Consider the following 17,744-nt stretch of genomic DNA (forward strand, 5'->3'; position numbering starts at 1 on the left):
TTTTGCAGCTCTTTCTGAACATTAGCTTTCTGGATTTGGGTGAAGGAGAAGTGGGGGAGGTTTGGGCGAGTTGCTGTGGGGAGCGCAGGGCTGTTGACCGGGGTAGAGGTAGCCAGGTGAGGACTAAAAGGGGACTAATTGATGGTTGCAATTGAGATCAGCTTTGAGGTGATTTTAGCCAATATTGATGGTTTAACAAGAAATCAGCTGTAGATAATCTGGTGGCTTTCGGTGGTTACAATTTTTTTTGGTTGAATGCAATTCAGTGACTACGTATCCCCTTTCCCTTCTCAATGTGTTTACATTTGTTGGTTGCTCTTAATAAAGGCTTTTTACCAAGTTCTGTAATCCTCCAACTGTGGCCCTTGGACTTTTCTTTACCTGCTGAACATCTTCCTCACTGTGTGTGGGGAAAAGATACACTTGGGTCCTCTACCAGACAAGTTAACCACTGTTCCAGTTGTTTTAAACTTCTTAATTGTTGCCCTAATAGTGATATAGTAGTAGTATATTTTGGTTTTCAGTAGTTTCTTGTACCCATTGCCTAATTTAAGAAAGTCAACAACCGTGTCTCATTTCATTTGTGAGTTCTATGCCATGGTGATGAATGACAAAATTATTTTACATGCGTATTACCTCATTTTTATAGCCTAGTGAAACAGAAAGTCATGAAAAGGCCACAATACATTTCCTTAAAATTAGATTAATTAAAAAAAGTAGAATTACGATCTAATACTACTTTATTACTATCTATTAATATCAATTACTACCTATTGCTAGAGCAGCAAGTACCCTAGTGGTTAAGAGCGTTGGGCTGGTTCGAATCCCCAAGCCAACTAGGTGAAAACCTGCCGAGGTGCCCTTGAGCAACCCTAATTGCCTCTGTAAGTCACTCTGGATAAGAATGACTAAAATATAATGGAAATGGAAACACATTTTGTGTCATTTTAAATGGCAATACATTTAGAGGTGACTGTATAGGTTCTTGCCTGTACATGTTCTGTGCTTGTCTGTGTATTTGAGTGTGTGTTTTGTTTACATGTGATGCATCCTACCTGTCGAATCTCCTCACAGACCATGGTGAAGACCCAGAAGTATAGAACAAACTCTAAGGTGGACGGGCCGTGAGGTGGCGGGGGCTTGAAGTCCAACAATAGGATATAAGCAAACAGGATGAGGAACAGGAAGTACATCAGCACGTTGCCTAGGAACGAGGTGACGGGCGCAAACCAGAACTCCCTCCAGCGCAGCAATACGAAGGGCCTCTTGGGATTGGAGGAGGGGGCACTTTTCAGATTGTCCCTTAGAGCAGCATATTCCTCGACATCCTCTTCCCTGAGAGGATAAGAATGGGAATAATTACTTAGTGTGTGTACATGGATGAGTATGTATGTGTGTGTGTGTGTGTGTGTGTGCGTGCATGCGTGTGTTTACGTTTGCATGATGTCGGAGAGGGAGAGCATAGTGGCATCTCCTCCGTCCAGACTCTCTGTGTCTCGACCAAGAGGTACCTCCTCCTCCGACCTCACCTCTTCCTCATGTTCCCTGAGAGAGAAAGAGAGAGAGAGAGAAATAAATTATAGACTGACAGACAGTTTCACCGCCAGCTTCCAATTTCTCACATTCACCCCATGGAAAATAAGGAACGCTCCACGTATAAAAACTGTGAATGATAGAGAGAAGATAGCCTGTAGTGAAAGGGAAGCAAAGATGGAAATAGCCCAGCATTGCAAATTGAAGATTTGAATGATATTGTAAGATAGGTGGTGAAGGAAAATTGTATTTATTTATGTACCTTTATTTTACCAGGGAAGACATATTGAGACCTAGGTCTCTTTTTCAAATGTGCCCTGCATAATACAACACAAATATTCGCATTATACACAAAATATACATATGTGACCCGTTTCAGGATGCTAGGCATTTGTCTTGCATCTACTTCACAGCAGAGGCATTTGAACGTAGTATTATTTGTTTGGTTGTTGATCAAAATGCCTTCTGGAACAGGTGAACTTTCAAGTGCCTTAATAAAAAACTTGTATGCCATCTGTAAATACGAATACAATTGTTAAATTATGAGCCTAATTGGTTTAACCACAGAAAAAGACAGGAACCTGTCTCGCAAGCTAATTAAGTAATTTTCATTGTAAGTTAACGCATACTGTTAACTAGCTAGCAAACATTAGCTTGCTAGCTTGCTTGCTAACGTTACAGTACGTGTATGATCTGTGTAGTAATATTATTAGTATCTCAGAAATCCATTTGGATTGCTAGTTATAGCCTAATGTTAGCTAGCTAACATGAAACCTAGTTGGTTAGCTTTAGCTACCTGCAGATTCATACTACAGCATTTCATGCATGGTGGCTAGCTATCATAGATCTAGACGTGTACACATGTTATTGTCTAGAAATGTACACATGTTCATGAAATACAATAGATGGCCGTAGTCACCCCCAGACACACCTGGCTAACTTGATGAGTCATGTAATCATCTGGCGAAGTAGAGTCTTTTGTTTAGATTTTTAGCTAGCTAGCTAGGGTTGGGATTGTGATTTGTTGTTTAGCTAGCTAGCTAGCTAGCTAAAAATCTAAACAAAAGACTCTACTTCGCCAGATGATTACATGACTCATCAAGTTAGCCAGGTGTGTCTGGGGGTGACTACGGCCATCTATTGTATTTCATGAACATGTGTACATTTCTAGACAATAACATGTGTACACGTCTAGATCTAGACAAAAGTGACCCCTCCACTTAGCTAGATGTAGCTGAGGGGTGGTTATAATTTAGATAAGTGTGTCTGGGTAAGCATTGTCTAATATTTTTTTTGTTTGTTAATTATCTGGACACTTTCTATTTTTGATATTACTACTATGCAAATATGCAAGTAACCATTTCACTTGACCATTTACATCTTCTGTATCCTGTGCATGTGACAAAAAAACAGAGATGGTAATATGAAGAACAAAATGACCTGCACCAAAGTCAGATTAGGATATAGGCCAAGGACTAGATAAAGTACATTTTTTTCCTTATTGTAGTCTACTACTTTCATCACTTTTAGTCTTGGAAATTTTGGTTGTTTGCTACACCACCTTACTCACGCTGTTTATTACATGGCCTCACATGTGAATCCTTAATGAGATGGGTGGGGCTAAGGCTTAAGAAGGTGTGAAAGATGCTGAATAGGTTTAGACAAAGAGCTCTCCTCCAGTAGGTGTACCAAACATTCAAGGGCCATTTTCTCAAAAGTGAGTTTACAAGTTTATCAACTTTCAAAGCAGAATTACTTTCCCATTGTTCCTCAACTGCAGTGTATGATATACCATTTTATAGCTATGAGTCTATACTTTTTTCCAATGTAAAAAAACAAACACAATTTCTAATTTTGCAATATAAGACCGGATCGAGGTTCTCGGTCAAATACACTACATGTGACCAGAAGTATGTGGACACCTGCTTGTCGAGCATCTCATAACAAAATTAAAGGCATTAACATGGCGTTGGTCTCCCCTTTGCTGCTATAACAGCCTCCACTCTTCTGGGAAGGCTAGATGTAACAATGTTGCGGGGGACTTGCTTCCATTCAGCCACAAGAGAATTAGTGACCTTGGCCACTGATGTTAGGCGATTAGGCCTAGCTCGCAGTCTGCATTCCAATTCATCCCAAAGATGTTCAATGGGGTTGAGGTCATGGCTCTGTGCAAGCCAATCAAGTTCTTCCACACCGATCTCGACAAACCATTTCTGTATGGACCTCGCTTTGTGCACGGGGGCATTGTCTGTCATGTTTGTCATTTATTATCATGTCTTGTCCCTGTGCTCCCCATGCTATTCGTTTCCCTCTGCTGGTCTTATTTGGTTCTTTCCCTCCTTCTATCCCTCTCTCTCTCCCCCTCCCTCTCTCACTCTCTCGCTCTCTCTTCTCTCTATCGTTCCGTTCCTGCTCCCAGCTGTTCCTATTCCCCTAATCATCATTTAGTCTTCCCACACCTGTTCCCGATCCTTTCCCCTGATTAGAGTCCCTATTTATTCCTTTGTGATCCGTTCCTGTCCCGTCGGTTCCTTGTTTTGTATTCACCATGCTGTGATTGTGTTTCGCCCTGTCCTGTCGTGTTTTTTGCCTTCATCAGATGCTGAGTGTGAGTAGGTGGCTCTATCAACTACGGCCTGCGCCTACCCGAAAAGCGACCTGCAGTCTGTGGCCGCTTCTCTAGTTATTCCCCTCTACAGACTAGAGGATTTTTGTTATTCCCTGTTTGGATTTAAATAAACTCTGTTTCTGTTAAGTCGCTTTTGGGTCCTCTTTCACCTGCATGACAGAAGGAACCGACCAAGGAATGGACCCAGCGACTTCAGACGCTCGTTACACTGCCGTCGAGATCCAGGAGCCATGCTCGGCAGACACGAGCAGGAATTGTCTGCTGCTCGCCATGCCGTGGAGAACCTGGCCGCTCAGGTTTCCGACCTCTCTGGACAGTTCCAGAGTCTACGTCTCGTGCCACCTGTTACTTCCTGGCCTGCCGAGCCTCCAGAACCTAGGGTTAATAACCCACCTTGCTACTCCGGGCAGCCCACTGAGTGCCGCTCCTTTCTCACGCAGTGTGAGATTGTGTTCTCTCTCCAACCCAACACATACTCTAGAGAGAGCTCGGGTTGCTTACGTCATTTCACTCCTTACTGGCCGGGCTCGAGAATGGGGCACAGCTATCTGGGAGGCAAGGGCTGATTGCTCTAACAAATTCCAGAACTTTAAAGAGGAGATGATTCGGGTTTTTGACCGTTCAGTTTTTGGTGGGGAGGCTTCTAGGGCCCTGGCTTCCTTATGCCAAGGTGAACGGTCCATAACGGATTATTCCATTGAGTTTCGCACTCTTGCTGCCTCTAGTGAGTGGAACGAGCCGGCGCTGCTCGCTCGTTTTCTGGAGGGACTCCACGCAGTGGTTAAGGATGAGATTCTCTCCCGGGAGGTTCCTTCAGATGTGGACTCTTTGATTGCTCTCGCCATCCGCATAGAACGACGGGTAGATCTTCGTCACCGGGCTCGTGGAAGAGAGCTCGCATCAACGGTGTTTCCCTGCTCCGCATCGCAACCATCTCCCTCCTCTGGCTTTGAGACTGAGCCCATGCAGCTGGGAGGGATTCGCATCTCGAATAAGGAGAGGGAACGGAGGATCACCAACCGCCTGTGCCTCTATTGCGGAGTTGCTGGACATTTTGTTAATTCATGTCCAGTAAAAGCCAGAGCTCATCTGTAAGCGGAGGGCTACAGGTGAGCGCAACTACTCAAGTCTCTCCATCAAGGTCCTGTACTACTTTGTCGGTCCACCTACGCTGGACCGGTTCGGGTGCTACATGTAGTGCCTTGATAGACTCTGGGGCTGAGGGTTGTTTCATGGACGAAGCATGGGTTCGGAAACATGACATTCCTTTCAGAGAGTTAGATAAGCCTACGCCCATGTTCGCCTTAGATGGTAGTCATCTTCCCAGTATCAGATTTGAGACACTACCTTTAACCCTCACAGTATCTGGTAACCACAGTGAGACTATTTCTTTTTTGATTTTCCGTTCACCGTTTACACCTGTTGTTTTGGGTCATCCCTGGCTAGTATGTCATAATCCTTCTATTAATTGGTCTAGTAATTCTATCCTATCCTGGAACGTTTCTTGTCATGTGAAGTGTTTAATGTCTGCCATCCCTCCCGTTTCTTCTGTCCCTACTTCTCAGGAGGAACCTGGCGATTTGACAGGAGTGCCGGAGGAATATCATGATCTGCGCACGGTCTTCAGTCGGTCCCGAGCCAACTCCCTTCCTCCTCACCGGTCGTATGATTGTAGTATTGATCTCCTTCCGGGGACCACTCCTCCTCGAGGTAGACTATACTCTCTGTCGGCTCCCGAACGTAAGGCTCTCGAGGATTATTTGTCTGTGTCTCTTGACGCCGGTACCATAGTGCCTTCTTCTTCTCCGGCCGGGGCGGGGTTCTTTTTGTTAAGAAGAAGGACGGTACTCTGCGCCCCTGCGTGGATTATCGAGGGCTGAATGACATAACGGTTAAGAATCGTTATCCGCTTCCCCTTATGTCATCAGCCTTCGAGATTCTGCAGGGAGCCAGGTGCTTTACTAAGTTGGACCTTCGTAACGCTTACCATCTCGTGCGCATCAGAGAGGGGGACGAGTGGAAAACGGCGTTTAACACTCCGTTAGGGCATTTTGAGTACCGGGTTCTGCCGTTCGGTCTCGCCAATGCGCCAGCTGTTTTTCAGGCATTAGTTAATGATGTTCTGAGAGACATGCTGAACATTTTTGTTTTTGTCTATCTTGACGATATCCTGATTTTTTCTCCGTCACTCGAGATTCATGTTCAGCACGTTCGACGTGTTCTACAGCGCCTTTTAGAGAATTGTCTCTACGTAAAGGCTGAGAAGTGCTCTTTTCATGTCTCCTCCGTTACTTTTCTCGGTTCCGTTATTTCCGCTGAAGGCATTCAGATGGATTCCGCTAAGGTCCAAGCTGTCAGTGATTGGCCCGTTCCAAGGTCACGTGTCGAGTTGCAGCGCTTTTTAGGTTTCGCTAATTTCTATCGGCGTTTCATTCGTAATTTCGGTCAAGTTGCTGCCCCTCTCACAGCTCTTACTTCTGTCAAGACGTGTTTTAAGTGGTCCGGTTCCGCCCAGGGAGCTTTTGATCTTCTAAAAGAACGTTTTACGTCCGCTCCTATCCTCGTTACTCCTGACGTCACTAGACAATTCATTGTCGAGGTTGACGCTTCAGAGGTAGGCGTGGGAGCCATTCTATCCCAGCGCTTCCAGTCTGACGATAAGGTTCATCCTTGCGCTTATTTTTCTCATCGCCTGTCGCCATCTGAGCGCAACTATGATGTGGGTAACCGTGAACTGCTCGCCATCCGCTTAGCCCTAGGCGAATGGCGACAGTGGTTGGAGGGGGCGACCGTTCCTTTTGTCGTTTGGACAGACCATAAGAACCTTGAGTACATCCGTTCTGCCAAACGACTTAATGCCCGTCAAGCTCGTTGGGCGTTGTTTTTCGCTCGTTTCGAGTTTGTGATTTCTTACCGTCCGGGTAGCAAGAACACCAAGCCTGATGCCTTATCCCGTCTGTTTAGTTCTTCTGTGGCTTCTACTGATCCCGAGGGGATTCTTCCTTATGGGCGTGTTGTCGGGTTAACAGTCTGGGGAATTGAAAGACAGGTTAAGCAAGCACTCACGCACACTGCGTCGCGCGCGCTTGTCCTAGTAACCTCCTTTTCGTTCCTGTTTCCACTCGGCTGGCTGTTCTTCAGTGGGCTCACTCTGCCAAGTTAGCTGGTCATCCCGGTGTTCGAGGCACTCTTGCGTCTATTCGCCAGCGCTTTTGGTGGCCGACTCAGGAGCGTGACACGCGCCGTTTCGTGGCTGCTTGTTCGGACTGCGCGCAGACTAAGTCGGGTAACTCTCCTCCTGCCGGTCGTCTCAGACCGCTCCCCATTCCTTCTCGACCATGGTCTCACATTGCCTTAGACTTCATTACCGGTCTGCCTTTGTCTGCGGGGAAGACTGTGATTCTGACGGTTGTCGATAGGTTCTCTAAGGCGGCACATTTCATTCCCCTCGCTAAACTTCCTTCCGCTAAGGAGACGGCACAAATCATTATTGAGAATGTATTCAGAATTCATGGCCTCCCGTTAGACGCCGTTTCAGACAGAGGCCCGCAATTCACGTCACAGTTTTGGAGGGAGTTCTGTCGTTTGATTGGTGCGTCCGTCAGTCTCTCTTCCGGGTTTCATCCCCAGTCTAACGGTCAAGCAGAGAGGGCCAATCAGACGATTGGTCGCATACTACGCAGCCTTTCTTTCAGAAACCCTGCGTCTTGGGCAGAACAGCTTCCCTGGGCAGAATACGCTCACAATTCGCTTCCTTCGTCTGCTACCGGGTTATCTCCGTTTCAGAGTAGTCTGGGTTACCAGCCTCCTCTGTTCTCATCCCAGCTTGCCGAGTCCAGCGTTCCCTCCGCTCAAGCGTTTGTCCAACGTTGTGAGCGCACCTGGAGGAGGGTGAGGTCTGCACTTTGCCGTTACAGGGCACAGACGGTGAGAGCCGCCAATAAACGCAGGATTAAGAGTCCAAGGTATTGTTGCGGCCAGAGAGTGTGGCTTTCCACTCGCAACCTTCCTCTTACGACAGCTTCTCGTAAGTTGACTCCGCGGTTCATTGGTCCGTTCCGTGTCTCCCAGGTCGTCAATCCTGTCGCTGTGCGACTGCTTCTTCCGCGACATCTTCGTCGCGTCCATCCTGTCTTCCATGTCTCCTGTGTTAAGCCCTTTCTTCGCACCCCCGTTCGTCTTCCCTCCCCCCTCCCGTCCTTGTCGAGAGCGCACCTATTTACAAGGTACATAAGATCATGGACATGCGTTCTCGGGACGGGGTCACCAATACCTAGTGGATTGGGAGGGTTACGGTCCTGAGGAGAGGAGTTGGGTTCCGTCTCGGGACGTGCTGGACCGTTCACTCATCGATGATTTCCTCCGTTGCCGCCAGGATTCCTCCTCGAGTGCGCCAGGAGGCGCTCGGTGAGTGGGGGGTACTGTCATGTTTGTCATTTATTATCATGTCTTGTCCCTGTGCTCCCCATGCTATTCGTTTCCCTCTGCTGGTCTTATTTGGTTCTTTCCCTCCTTCTATCCCTCTCTCTCCCCCTCCCTCTCTCACTCTCTCGCTCTCTCTTCTCTCTATCGTTCCGTTCCTGCTCCCAGCTGTTCCTATTCCCCTAATCATCATTTAGTCTTCCCACACCTGTTCCCGATCCTTTCCCCTGATTAGAGTCCCTATTTATTCCTTTGTGATCCGTTCCTGTCCCGTCGGTTCCTTGTTTTGTATTCACCATGCTGTGATTGTGTTTCGCCCTGTCCTGTCGTGTTTTTTGCCTTCATCAGATGCTGAGTGTGAGCAGGTGGCTCTATCAACTACGGCCTGCGCCTACCCGAAGCGACCTGCAGTCTGTGGCCGCTTCTCTAGTTATTCCCCTCTACAGACTAGAGGATTTTTGTTATTCCCTGTTTGGATTTAAATAAACTCTGTTTCTGTTAAGTCGCTTTTGGGTCCTCTTTCACCTGCATGACATTGTCATGCTGAAAGAGGAAAGTCCCTTCCCCACATTGTTGTCACAAAGTTGTAAGCACAGAATAGTCTAGAATGTCATTATATGCTGTAGCATTAAGATTTTCCTCCACTGGAACTAAGTGGCCTAGCTCAAACAGGGAAAAAAAGCCCCAGGCCATTATTTCTCCTCTGCTTCAGCACTCGGCGGTCCCGTTCTGTGGGCTTGTGTGGTCTACCACTTCGTGGCTGAGCCATTGTTGCTCTTAGACATTTGCTCTTCACAATAACAACTCTTACAGTTGACCGGGGCAGTTCTAGCAGGGCATAAATCTGACAAACTGACTTGTTGGAAAGGTGGCATCCTATGACAGTGCCACGTTGAAAGTCACTGAGCTCTTCAGTAAGGCCATTCTACTGCTCTATGGAGATTGCATGGCTGTGCTTGATTTTATAAACCTGTCAGGAACGATTGTGGCTGAACTAGCCAAATCCACTAATTTGAAGGGGTGTCCACATAATTTTGTATATATTGTGTATGAACACATAAATACTGGACATTTTGAACTGATATTATGGTGTCATTTGACACAATTACAATCATGGTCTTGAACTCACATTTTTTTTCGGTCTCGGCCTTGACTATAGCGCTTTTACAGATATAACTGTAGTATGCGATAGTACTTTTTAAATATATTTGTAATTTTTATTCACCTATATTTAACTAGGCAAGTCAGTTAAGAACAAATTCTTATTTACAATGACAGCCTAGGAACAGTGGGTTAACTGCCTTGTTCAGGGGCAGAACGACAGATTTTTACCTTGTCAGCTCGGGGATTCGATCTAGCAACCTTTCGGTTACTGGTCCAATGCTGTAACCACTAGGCTACCTGCCACCCCATTCGCAGTTTACTATAGTATAAATACTGTAGTAAAATGATTTTGTTTATACTATAGTAATTACTGTAGTGTTTTTGCAGACTGTATTATACTGTAGTGTTTATATTTTATTATCTTTGTTTTTGCAGACTGTGCTTTTGTTGTTTGAGGACATTACTGTAGTATTTACTATAGTAGTCTACATTATACAACAAAATGATATAGTTAAGTACTACACATGATCAAGGGATACTACAGTGTGTAGTACTGTATATAGTATTCTACAATATATTAAAGTATACTGCCGAATTCTATAGTAAATAATCTCTTCTCTGTATCTTAATGTTTATTATGCATAAATATGTAACTTTTTGGGCGACCTGACCAAATCCACATAGAAATGTGAGTTATAGATATTTCATTCTCATTGAAAGCAAGTTGAAAGCAAGTCTAAGAAGCGATAGATCTCATCTATGTACGCTATTTCTATGCTTCCCGTTCTTCCGTTTTGTTTTTACGTATTTTACTTTACGTTTTGTACTCCAGCTTCAAACAGCTGAAAATACTATATTTTTGGTTAATTCAAATATATTTCACAGCAGTTTAGATGGTACAATGATTCTCTACACTAAACATTGCTTGGTTTGTCACATAAACGGAAATTATGCTAAGTATTAGAATTCCTGCAACCAGAAAATGGTGGTGTGACTTCTGCATATTTCACATTTAATGGATTGGACATTTTCAGACAGACAGACACTAACCTAAAGCTGATGAGGTTGGTGTAGATGAGGGGGGGTAAGAAGAAGGAGAGGACCAGTTTCCAGACCTTCGTGCTCCTCTTCATGTCTCCCCACCAGATCTGAGACAGCAGAGCCTGCCAGAGGAAGAGGTAGTAGCAGAGTTGGTACTGAGAAACTTCAATTAACACCCCTCCATGTTCTAACACACACACTTTGGAAATCTAAGGGGCTGGTTAGTTTTATAAAGATGAATGTGAACACAGATCACACACAGATTATTACATGTTTAATCTTTAACTCTTCATCTTGTTGGAAAAGGACCCGTAAGTAAGCATTTCACTGTTAGTCTCCACCGGTTGTTTACGAAGTATGTGATAAATTTGATATGATTCAAGATTCACACACACGTATGCATGCACACACACACAAACACACACACCTTGACCTCTGACCCCTGAGTTTAGTACAGACCTGCACGCCATCGTGACTGAAGAAGAGGCGGGCGTCGGCTGAGGTGGCCATCTGTAGACACGTAGCTTTGCCCCACACCGGAGACTGCCTTATAAGGAGGGTGAAAGAGCGGCTCTCACTGCTCTGGTAGCACTCACTGAACACGTCTAGAGAGAGGATTAAAGGGTTAACACTCACTCACTGAAGACTTCTAGAGAGAGAGGAAATGGGTCACAGGTTTTTAAAATTAAGTTTCCCATTAGAAGTCTGGATATGTTTGCTTCAGTCCTCATCTTAAAGACATTGAGTGTGAAAGCAATGTGAATGGTCCCAGACTTGGATGCCGTCCAGCAGACTTTCAGAACAGGAGGTCCCTTGCGGTCTGATGCAGACTCGCTACTATGGGGTAACCGTCACTCAAAAAATACAAGCTGCTCACAGGTATGCATAACAGAGTTGATAACCACTACACTGACATCCTCACAGTACAAACACACAGCCAGGATAGGGCTAACCCACCAAGGGCCAAGTTCTCAAACTTCTGGGCCAGCTCCTTCATAGAGAGCTTGGTCTCCGTCTCACTCTCCAGCTTAGACAGCTCCCTCAGAATCTTACAGCCTGCCAGAGCACTGTGGACAGACTCCCCTGCCTGGGAGGGGAGAGAGGCAGAGAGAGTGAAGAGAGAGCATGAGGGAGAGAGAGGGAAGTGGATATAAAAAGGGGAGAGATCAATGCTAAAATTTGTCTGTGCATTCGTAAATGAAAAGTGTGCATTTGTAAATTAATACATTTTTCTACAGATTAGTTTAACTTCCAAGTATTTACATTGACATTTTAGTCATTTAGCATACACTGATCCAGAGGGATTTACAGTTAGTGCATTCATCTTAACATAGATAGATGGGACAAAGTGTATTTAAGATACACTTTGAAGGGGTCGGGTTACAGATGTTTTCGGAAAGATGGATAGGGTTCCACAATTGGGGTGCCACGACAGACAAGAGCATGGAATGGGCTGAGCGGGAGCTGCCCTCCCATAGGGATGAGAGGGCCAAGTGACCAGATGTGGCAGAACGAAGTGCTCAGGTTTGGGGTGTTGGGTTTGAGCATAGCCTGAAGGTAGGGAAGGGCAGTTCCTCTTGCTGCTAAATAGGCAAGTACCATGGTATTGTAGTGGTTGCGGGCTTCAACTGGAAGCCAGTGAAGTGTGCGGAGGAGTAAAGTGAAATGGGAGAACTTGGGAAGGTTGAACACCAGGCGGGCTGGTGTTCACATAAGTTGCAGGGGTTTGATGGCACAAGCGGGGATGTTGTCGATCATTAACCTGCAAGAGTGAGTCAACACCCTGTCGTTCTCTACAAACATCAAAGCAGTTTTGATGTTTGGAGAGAACGACAGGGTGTTGTCCAGGGTCAAGCCAAGGTTCTTTGCACTCTGTGAGTGGGACACAGTGGAGTTGCCAACTGTGATCAAATCAAATCAAATTTTATTTGTCACATACACATGGTTGGCAGATGTTAATGCGAGTGTAGCGAAATGCTTGTGCTTCTAGTTCCGACAATGCAGTAATAACCAACAAGTAATCTAACTAACAATTCCAAAACTACTGTCTTACTCACAGTGTAAGGGGATGAAGAATATGTACATAAAGATATATGAATGAGTGATGGTACAGAGCAGCATAGGCAAGATACAGTAGGTGGTATCGAGTACAGTATATACATATGAGATGAGTATGTAAACAAAGTGGCATAGTTAAAGTGGCTAGTGATACATGTATTACATAAGGATGCAGTAGATGATAAAGAGTACAGTATATACGTATGCATATGAGATGAATAATGTAGGGTATGTAACATTATATTAGGTAGCATTGTTTAAAGTGGCTAGTGATATATTTTACATTTCCCATCAATTCCCATTATTAAAGTGGCTGGAGTTGAGTCAGTGTCAGTGTGTTGGCAGCAGCCACTCGGTGTTAGTGGTGGCTGTTTAACAGTCTGATGGCCTTGAGATAGAAGCTGTTTTTCAGTTTCTCGGTCCCAGCTTTGATGCACCTGTACTGACCTCGCCTTCTGGATGATAGCGGGGTGAACAGGCAGTGGCTCGGGTGGTTGTTGTCCATGATGATCTTTATGGCCTTCCTGTAACATCGGGTGGTGTAGTTTTCCTGGAGGGCAGGTAGTTTGCTCCCGGTGATGCGTTGTGCAGACCTCACTACCCTCTGGAGAGCCTTACGGTTGTGGGCGGAGCAGTTGCCGTACCAGGCGGTGATACAGCCTGCCGGGATGCTCTCGATTGTGCATCTGTAGAAGTTTGTGAGTGCTTTTGGTGACAAGCCGAATTTCTTCAGCCTCCTGAGGTTGAAGAGGCGCTGCTGCGCCTTCTTCACGATGCTGTCTGTGTGAGTGGACCAATTCAGTTTGTCTGTGATGTGTATGCCGAAGAACTTAACTTGCTACCCTCTCCACTACTGTTCCATCGATGTGGATAGGGGGGTGTTCCCTCTGCTGTTTCCTGAAGTCCACAATCATCTCCTTAGTTTTGTTGACGTTGAGTGTGAGGTTATTTTCCTGACACCATACTCCGAGGGCCCTCACCTCCTCCCTGTAGGCCGTCGCGTCGTTGTTGGTAATCAAGCCTACCACTGTTGTGTCGTCCGCAAACTTGATGATTGAGTTGGAGGCGTGCGTGGCCACGCAGTCGTGGGTGAGCACGGAGAGTACATGAGAGGGCTCAGAACGCACCCTTGTGGGGCGCCAGTGTTGAGGATCAGCGGGGTGGAGATGTTGTTGCCTACCCTCACCACCTGGGGGCGGCCCGTCAGGAAGTCCAGTACCCAGTTGCCCAGGGCGGGATCGAGACCCAGGGTCTCGAGCTTGATGACGAGCTTGGAGGGCACTATGGTGTTGAATGCCGAGCTTGTAGTCGATGAACAGCATTCTCACATAGGTCCTCTTGTCCAGATGGGTTAGGGCAGTGTGCAGTGTGGTTGAGATTGCATCGTCTGTGGACCTATTTGGGCGGTAAGCAAATTGGAGTGGGTCTAGGGTGTCAGGTAGGGTGGAGGTGATTATGGTCCTTGACTAGTCTCTCAAAGCACTTCATGATGACGGAAGTGAGTGCTACGGGGCGGTAGTCGTTTAGCTCAGTTACCTTAACTTTCTTGGGAACAGGAACAATGGTGGCCCTCTTGAAGCATGTGGGAACAGCAGACTGGTATAGGGATTGATTGAATATGTCCGTAAACACACCGGCCAGCTGGTCTTCGCATGCTCTGAGGGTGCGGCTGGGGATGCCGTCTGGGCCTGCAGCCTTGCGAGGGTTAACACGTTTAAATGTCTTACTCACCTCGGCTGCAGTGAAGGAGAGTCCGCATGTTTTCGTTGCAGGCCGTGTCAGTGGCACTGTCTTCAAAGCGGGCAAAAAAGTTATTTAGTCTGCCTGGGAGCAAGACATCCTGGTCCGTGACTGGGCTGGTTTTCTTCTTGTAGTCCGTGATTGACAGTAGACCCTGCCACATGCCTCTTGTGTCTGAGCCGTTGAATTGAGATTCTACTTTGTCTCTGTACTGACGCTTAGCTTGTTTGATAGCCTTGCGGAGGGAATAGCTGCACTGTTTGTATTCGGTCATGTTACCAGTCACCTTGCCCTGATTAAAAGCAGTGGTTCGCGCTTTCAGTTTCACGCGAATGCTGCCATCAATCCACGGTTTCTGGTTAGGGAATGTTTTAATCGTTGCTATGGGAACGACATCTTCAACGCACGTTCTAATGAACTCGCACACAGAATCAGCGTATTCGTCAATGTTGTTATCTGACGCAATACGAAACATATCCCAGTCCACGTGATGGAAGCAGTCTTGGAGTGTGGAGTCAGCTTGGTCGGACCAGCGTTGGACAGACCTCAGCGTGGGAGCTTCTTTTTTTAGTTTCTGTCTGTAGGCAGGGATCAACAAAATGGAGTCGTGGTCAGCTTTTCCGAATGGAGGGCGGGGCAGGGCCTTATATGCGTTGCGGAAGTTAGAGTAACAATGATCCAAGGTTTTTCCACCCCTGGTTGCGCAATCGATATGCTGATAAAATTTAGGGACTCTTGTTTTCAGATTTGCCTTGTTAAAATCCCCAGCTACAATGAATGCAGCCTCCGGATAAATGGATTCCAGTTTGCAAAGAGTCAAATAAAGTTTGTTCAGAGCCATCGATGTGTCTGCTTCGGGGGGAATATATACGGCTGTGATTATAATCGAAGAGAATTCTCTTGGTAGATAATGCGGTCGACATTTGATTGTGAGGAATTCTAAATCCGGTGAACAGAAAGATTTGAGTTCCTGTATGTTTCTTTCATCACACCATGTCTCGTTAGCCATAAGGCATACGCCCCCGCCCCTCTTCTTACCAGAAAGATGTTTGTTTCTGTCGGCGCGATGCGTGGAGAAACCCGCTGGCTGCACCGCCTCCGATAGCGTCTCTCCAGTGAGCCATGTTTCCGTGAAGCAAAGAACGTTACAGTCTCTGATGTCCCTCTGGAATGCTACCCTTGCTCGGATTTCATCAACCATGTTGTCAAGAGACTGGACATTGGCGAGAAGAATGCTAGGGAGTGGTGCACGATGTGCCTGTCTCCGGAGTCTGACCAGAAGACCGCCTCGTTTCCCTCTTTTTCGGAGTCGTTTTTTGGGTCGCCGCATGGGATCCATTCCATTGTCCTGTTTGAAAGGCAGAACACAGGATCCGCGTCGCGAAAATCATATTCTTGGTCGTACTGATGGTGAGTTGACGCTGATCTTATATTCAGTAGTTCTTCTCGACTGTATGTAATGAAACCTAAGATGACCTGGTGTACTAATGTAAGAAATAACACCTAAAAAAAAAACTGCATAGTTTCCTAGGAGCGCGAAGCGAGGCGGCCATCTCTGTCGGCCCCGGAAGTAGGTGATGGAGAGGTCTTGGAGCAGGCAGGCCTTCCCCGGGAGGAAAAGCAGCTCAGTCTTGTCGAGATTGAGCTTGAGGTGGTGGGCCAACATCTAAGCTGAGATATCTGCCAGGCACACAGAGATGCGTGTCGACACCTGAGTGTCAGACGAGGGGAAGGAGAAAGGTAGTTGAGTGCCAGCTGCATATTAATGATAGGAGAGACCATGTGAGGATATGACAGAGCCAAGTGACTTGCTGTATAGAGAGAAGAAGAGAGGGCCTAGAACCGAGCACTGGGGGACACCAGTAGTGAGAGTACATCCTCTCCACATCATCTCTCCTGGTCGGAGGGGCCTACCAGGTAGGATGCAATCCAAGAGTGTGCAGAGACGCCTAGCCCTGAGAAGGTGGAGAGGAGGATCTGATGGTTCACCATATCGAAAGCTGTGACTAGATCTAGGACAATGAGAACACAGGAGAGTCTGCTTCGGCAGTGCGGAGAGCCTCCGTGACACAGAGAAGAGCAGTCTCGGTTGAGTGACCCGTTTTGAAGCCTGACTGGTTAGGGTCAAGAAGATAGTTCTGAGAGAGATATTGAGAGAGTTGGTCAAGTGTTTCGGAAAGAAAAGAAAGGACGGATACTGGTCTGTAGTATTTGACGACAAAGAGGAGTCGAGGTGTTGGTTTCTTGAGAACGGGAGCGACTCCATTTTTGCTCAGCTGCCCGCAGCTCTGTTCTGTAAGCTCTCAATGAGGCACTTAGCCACGGAGCAGGAGGGAAAGGCCAAACACAAACGGGGTACGTGCTCAGCCCCTTCATGTACTCCCTGTTCACCCATGACGGCGTGTCAAGTTGCATATGACACAGTAGATAACACAGTAGAAGGCCTGATTACCAACAATGACGAGACAGCCTACAGGGAGGAGGTGAGGGCCTTGGCAGAGTGGTGCCAGGAAAAAATAACCTCTCCCTCAATGTCAACAAAACAAAGGAGCTGATCATGGACTTCAGGAAACAGCAGAGGGAGCACGCCCCTATCCACATCGATGGGACCGCAGTGGAGAAGGTGTAAAGATTCAAGTTCCTCTACGTACACATCACTGACAATCTGAAATGGTCCACCCACACAGACAATGTGGTGAAGAAGGCGTAACAGCGCCTCTTCAACCTCAGGAGGCTGAGGAAATTTGACTTGGCCCCTAAGACCCTCACAAACTTTTACAGATGCACAATTGAGAGCATCCTGTCGGGCTGTATCACCGCCTGGTACGGCAACTGTACCGCCCGCAACCTCAGCACTCTCCAGAGGGTGGTGCGTTCTGCCCTACACATCACAGGGAGCACACTGCCGAACCTCCAAGACACCTACACCACCCGATGTCACAGGAAGACCAAAAAGATCATCAAGGACATCAACCACACGAGCCACGGCCTGTTCACCCCGCTACCATACAGAAGGCGAGGTCAGTACAGGTGCATCAAAGCTGGGGCCAAGAAACTGAAAAACAGCTTCTATCTCAAGGCCATCAGACTGCTAAATAGCCATCACTAGCCGGGTATCACACAGTTACTCAACCCTGCACCTTAGAAGCTGCTGCCCCATGTACATAGACATGGAATCACTGGTCACTTTAATAATGGAACACTAGTCACTTTCATA

At 46.7% G+C, this 17,744-nt stretch overlaps 1 protein-coding gene across 1 annotated transcript in view; it reads right to left on the bottom strand.

The window, feature by feature from the left end:
* LOC124000766 (transient receptor potential cation channel subfamily M member 4-like) overlaps positions 1–17,744 on the bottom strand; it is an 81,945-nt gene that overhangs the window by 21,763 nt on the left and 42,438 nt on the right. The window contains exons 14-18 of the mRNA XM_046307357.1: positions 11,687–11,816; positions 11,189–11,334; positions 10,739–10,851; positions 1,435–1,545; positions 1,056–1,335 (exon numbers count right to left, since the gene is read on the bottom strand). Of these exons, the coding sequence (XP_046163313.1) occupies positions 1,056–1,335; positions 1,435–1,545; positions 10,739–10,851; positions 11,189–11,334; positions 11,687–11,816 (780 nt within the window). The remainder of the gene's footprint in view (positions 1–1,055; positions 1,336–1,434; positions 1,546–10,738; positions 10,852–11,188; positions 11,335–11,686; positions 11,817–17,744) is intronic.

The sequence above is a fragment of the Oncorhynchus gorbuscha genome, linkage group LG16 (genome assembly GCF_021184085.1).
Source record: "Oncorhynchus gorbuscha isolate QuinsamMale2020 ecotype Even-year linkage group LG16, OgorEven_v1.0, whole genome shotgun sequence".
Classification (NCBI taxonomy): domain Eukaryota; kingdom Metazoa; phylum Chordata; class Actinopteri; order Salmoniformes; family Salmonidae; genus Oncorhynchus; species Oncorhynchus gorbuscha.